This window comes from Monoraphidium neglectum, assembly GCF_000611645.1.
Source record: "Monoraphidium neglectum strain SAG 48.87 unplaced genomic scaffold scaffold04287, whole genome shotgun sequence".
Classification (NCBI taxonomy): domain Eukaryota; kingdom Viridiplantae; phylum Chlorophyta; class Chlorophyceae; order Sphaeropleales; family Selenastraceae; genus Monoraphidium; species Monoraphidium neglectum.
The window spans coordinates 1-4738 of record NW_014009342.1 but is presented as its reverse complement, the minus strand read 5'-3'; the positions used below and the strand labels follow the sequence as shown (position 1 = coordinate 4738).

General features: G+C 66.8%; 2 protein-coding genes across 2 annotated transcripts; one reads left to right on the top strand and one right to left on the bottom strand.

The window, feature by feature from the left end:
* Positions 1 to 16: 16 nt before the first annotated feature.
* MNEG_14148 (hypothetical protein) lies at positions 17 to 316 on the top strand (the record flags this gene model as incomplete). Its single annotated transcript, XM_014037381.1, has 1 exon — positions 17 to 316. A coding segment is annotated over one exon (300 nt), but the record flags the coding sequence as incomplete, so codon positions are not given.
* A 3275-nt stretch (positions 317 to 3591) lies between these two features.
* On the bottom strand, positions 3592 to 4683 carry MNEG_14147 (hypothetical protein; the record flags this gene model as incomplete). Its single annotated transcript, XM_014037380.1, has 1 exon — positions 3592 to 4683. A coding segment is annotated over one exon (1092 nt), but the record flags the coding sequence as incomplete, so codon positions are not given.
* Between the last annotated feature and the right edge of the window lie 55 nt (positions 4684 to 4738).

Genomic DNA, 4738 nt, shown 5'->3' with positions numbered 1-4738 from the left:
GGGGTGGGGTGCGGAGGGCGCGGGCTGGGATGGCCGCGGCGGCGCCGAGGGCGGCGCGGGTCCTGGCCCCGCCGGTGGGTCGGACAGCGGGATGAAGGCGATCCCCGGCGGAGGGGGCGCGGCCGGCTGGCAGCGGGCGCAGGAGGCGCTGCGGCGGCAGCGGATCAGCCAGCAGCAGCAGCAGCAGCAGCAGCAGCAGCAGCAGCAGCAGCAGCAGCAGCAGCCGCAGCAGCGGCAGCAGCAGCAGCAGCAGCAGCAGCCGCAGCAGCTGCAGCAGCAACAGCAGCAACAGCAGCAACAGCAGCTGCAATTTTGAACCAAGCTACATGTTTTGTCCATCCCTTCGGGAAGCGAGAGTTGAGTGCTTGATTCTTACAGCTGCACTTGCCGTGTCTTGTGCAGCCTCTGCAGCCTGCCTGAAACCCTTAACCCAGGTCCTGTCAGGCACCACACGCATGGTCAATTTGCGGCGCTCTTCAGCCTTGAGATTTGCGCTCAAATGGGGCACGGCGCTGTGCCTGTTGCTAGGGACAGGCCGTCTGGCTGGGTGGGTCCTCCCATCCAGCAGGGGTGTGTGAACAACCGGGTGAAGCTGGCTGAGCTTGAAGTGAAACAACCTTATGTAAATATGTTACATGAGCAAGCGCTTGCGCGAATGCCGCGACAAGCGCTTTGCTGATCATTGACTGTCATGGGGAAAAACACCAGAGGTGGGCCGCTGTGCGCGAGAGGTGCAGTAAGCTAAATGATGACAAACTGCGCGCAGGCGTTCCAGCAGGGCTATTCACACACAACAACTGCGTGGCTTCGATGCCAATGGAGTATTCAGAACTGGCAAGACTTATTTATTTGAAAGCAGCACCATTGGGTTGAAGAGGGTTGCATGAAAGATGGGACGAAAGTCACAATGCATATGGGAAGAAAGTCGCGATGCGAGGCGGTGCTGTGCAACGGCAGGTCAAACATACGCGGTTGTTCAGATCCCTACCCTGCCTAATTCTGTACTTGATGAAGGGGAGTGAGACAAGAAAACGCAGCAGGCCTCTTTGCAGGCCGCTCCATTGGCTCCCCCTTGCAGCCGCCGCTGAGGCGCCGCCCAGATAACTGGTAGCCGTGGCTTAGCTGCCGGAGCTGGAGGGGAGCAGCGGCGCCGCCTCTGCGGATACTGCCACCCTCCAGACTGCTGGCCAAGTCCTCGGCGTTGCGTGTTATAGATGGTATCTCCAGCCTGAGGACCGGATGCCGCTTCCTTTTGCTCCGGCTCTTCTGCGACGTTGGGTTTGACCGGGAGCAATCCAGCGGAAAGGCCGTTTGGAGGGGCTTTACAACGGAGAAAAAATGCGACCTCTGCAAAATCACACGGATCACACACCTGTGCTGGTCCGGCGTCCGCGGCAAGCTCCAGTTTCTTCAGTAGACTTTGCAAGAGCTCATCGGCCATGGTAGCTAAAGCTTTGCCTGAAATATTGCTTGAAGATGGCAAAACTGACGTCTCAACGACAGCGGGCGAGCTTTTGTTCGCTAGTGCTACGGTAGTGCCAGATCTGCTCGTTTGACTCATAAGTGGCGCGAGAGCTTTCTGCAAGTTCGACACTTTCAGAATGCGTGTGTGTTGCACAGCAACGTTTTCTTAAACACAAATTGTGAGGATGTTGAAAAAGGTGTTGCGTCAGCAACGCCAACAGCATGTGTAGTCAGGCAGGAGACGGGGACTGCTGTCGAGCCGCTTCTGCAGCTGGAGGCGCACGCTTCAAGCCTGGGGTGCTAATGGACCCTTGAACCACAGGCGGCCCCGCATCGACACACCATTGACACACCTTTGACATGGCTTGCCTGAACCCGCGCAGCAGCATGCAGAGCAGAGGTCAGCTGCACTCAGCTCCACAACCGACCATCAATCAACACACACACACACACACACACACACACACACACACACACACACACACACACACACACACACACACACACATGTGGCTGGAATACTACAGTGCACCACTCGGACAAGTGCAGCAAACCACAGCAACATTATTGCAAGGCTGACAGACTGATACCGTAGTTGCCAAGTTGTTGGTTACAACTTGGGGCCAAAACAATCATGCCCCTAACTTCAACACAGCCGCAATCAAACACGTGGGTTCATCGCACAATGCCCCACTGTTTTGTTTTCTTAGCGCGTGCACAGGGGCAGGCGCGCATTGGCGCGCAAGCCCGAGGCGCGTGGCGGATGCGGCGCCAAGCCGGGCCGATCCCTGCTCGTTTTTCCAGGCCTGCCTGCGCCCGTCGCAGGGGGGAACGAGTCGCTCTGCCGCACATGGGGGTTAGGGCACCGTGAATGCGCCAGGAAAGGAAGAAAAGCGGTTGCTCGCCGGGGCATGACAGGGGCATGACAGGGGCACGCCAGGGGCGGCGCCGGCAACGATATGAGTGGCGCGACGCTTCGCTCGCGCGCTGTCGCCGTGCTCGCGCGCCAGGCCTCGGCGCCGCCCCCTTGAATGAAAAGCTCAACCCATCGCGGAAAACGCTGCTCTATTGCTTGCGGCGCGGGCACCGCGCGCTGCGCCCGCGCACCTGCAGCGGGCTCTCTAGCACTCTAGCTCTCTCGCTTGCTCGCTCACATTCTCGAGTGCAGCAAGGCAACCAAAGGGGGGCCCACCAAAATCGAGGAAGCCGCGTGAAAGTTTGGTGGAATTTCGAGATGGCCGGGCCAGGGGCCGCGGCACGCCGGGCGCAGCGAGCGCGATCGGTGCCGCTCGTCACATGCAACTCGTGTGTGCGCGCGCGGGCGCCCTCGGCCTGGACAGCGCGGCGCGCGAGCGAGGCGCGGGGCCGCGCCGCGCCGCCCGCCGGGGCTTCTTGGGTTGCGAAAACAGGGGGCGGGCGAATATGCCGCCTGCAGTAAAAGGATTGGTTGCTGCTGGGCGGGCGGCGGGCCGCAGGGGCTGCGCCATTAGGAGAGATGGAGCGGTTCCAACCACACGGCGGTGCGGCGCCTGGGCGGGGTGGGCTGGGTGGGGGTATTGAGAGCGGTGCCAGCGCAACCGAACGAAACAACGAAGATTCGGGGACGTGAATTCTCGGGGACGAGCGAAGGCGCTTCGGCGCCGCGCCGCGCCGCGCCCCGCCCGCGCCGGGCACGCCGCTCTGCGCGCGGGGGGCCGAGAGCGCGAGCCCGCGGGCGGTGCGCGACTGCAGCTGCCGCTCCCGGTGTGTGGGCGTCGCCAATGTTATGGACTGCAGGGCAGCCGCTGCCCCCGGATACGCGACCCCGCCGCCGCGGCCGCCTCCAGCGCGACGCGCCGCGTTCGGCAGGGTAGGGCAGGTGCCCGCGTGCACGCGTGCACGCGAGGTAATGAAAGGCTCTCCCATCCGCTGGGCAATCGCGCAGAGGGGCGCTCCAATCGCACGCATCAAGGCCGCAAGCCAAGAATTGAGGATCCAACCAGCCAATGCAAAGCAGAACCACGCGCTGCAAGGATCAATAAGGTATGATACAGCAGTACTAGCACGCCCGCGCTGCTCCGAGCGGCCCGCCCTCAACTGAAGACACCACGGCCGGCGGCGGCAGCGGCTGCGGCGGCAGGGCGGCAATCAACCCGGCGGCGGCGCGAACCGCGTGCGCCGCAGCGCCGCGAGCGCCGCGGCCACCGGCGCGGACGCCGCGTCGACGCCGGGCAGCGAGGCAATCACGGCCGACACCAACTGCTCGTCCCCCAGCAGCGCGGCCCTCGGGCTCGCGCCCCCCGCCGCCGCCGCCGCCGCCGCCGCAGTTCCCGCCGCCTCGGCTGCGTCCCCAGCAGGCTCTTCGGTGGCGGCGGCTACGCCGACGCAGGCAGGGAGGGGCTGCGGGCCCTCAAACGCGGGGCCGTTGCGGCCGCTTGAGGCCGCTTGAGGCGAGCCAGGGGAGCCGTCGAGCTGAGAGGCGGTGCCTTGCGCGGCGTGGTGGCGCGACAAGGGGGAGCCCGCCGCCGCGGCGGGCGGCGACGGCGGCCCGCGCTCCGCCGGCCGGCTTCCGCGCTGCAGCGGGCTCCCCGCGCCGTCGCCGGCGGCGGCGGACGACGCGCGCTGCTGCTGATACGCGACGGCCGCCCACCAACTCTGGGGCGTGGCGCCGGCGCTGCCCGGCCCGCCGCCACCGCCCCCTTCCCCCGCGGCGGCGCCTGCGCTGTCTGTAAACCCGACGCTGCTGCTACTAAGGGAGCTCCACCCCTCGCTGAGCGCCAGCTCAGCGGCGTCCTGCATGCGCCGCGGCCACGCCGACGCAAGCAGCTCAGGCGTGAGCACGCGAGAGGGCGCCTGCAGCGGCGCGCGTGGCGTCATCATGCCAGCCGGGCCCGCGATTTCGGCGGCGGGCGGCAGCTCGTCCGCAGAGACGGGCGACCACGGGGACCCCCCGCCGCGGTCGCGCCCGCGCCGCGCCGCGCGCGCCGCGGCGAGCGCGTGCGCGGGCGAGAGCGCGGGGCGCGGCAGCGGCGCGCCGGGGGACGCGTGCGCGGCCTCGCGCTGCGGGGAGAGCGGCGACGCGCCGTGGGGGCCGAGAGAAGTGCTGCCGCTCGGGCTGTGGGAGCCACTGCCACTGCCGCCGCCGCCGCCGCCGCCCGCTGGCGGCGCGCTGCCGGGGGCCGCGGGGAGCGGCGCAAAGCCGCCCCCGCCGCCCGCAGGGCCGCCGCGAGGCGCGAGCCGCTGCCAGGCGGGCGCGTCGGGGGTGCGTGTTGGGGAGGCCGGCGCCGAGCGGCTC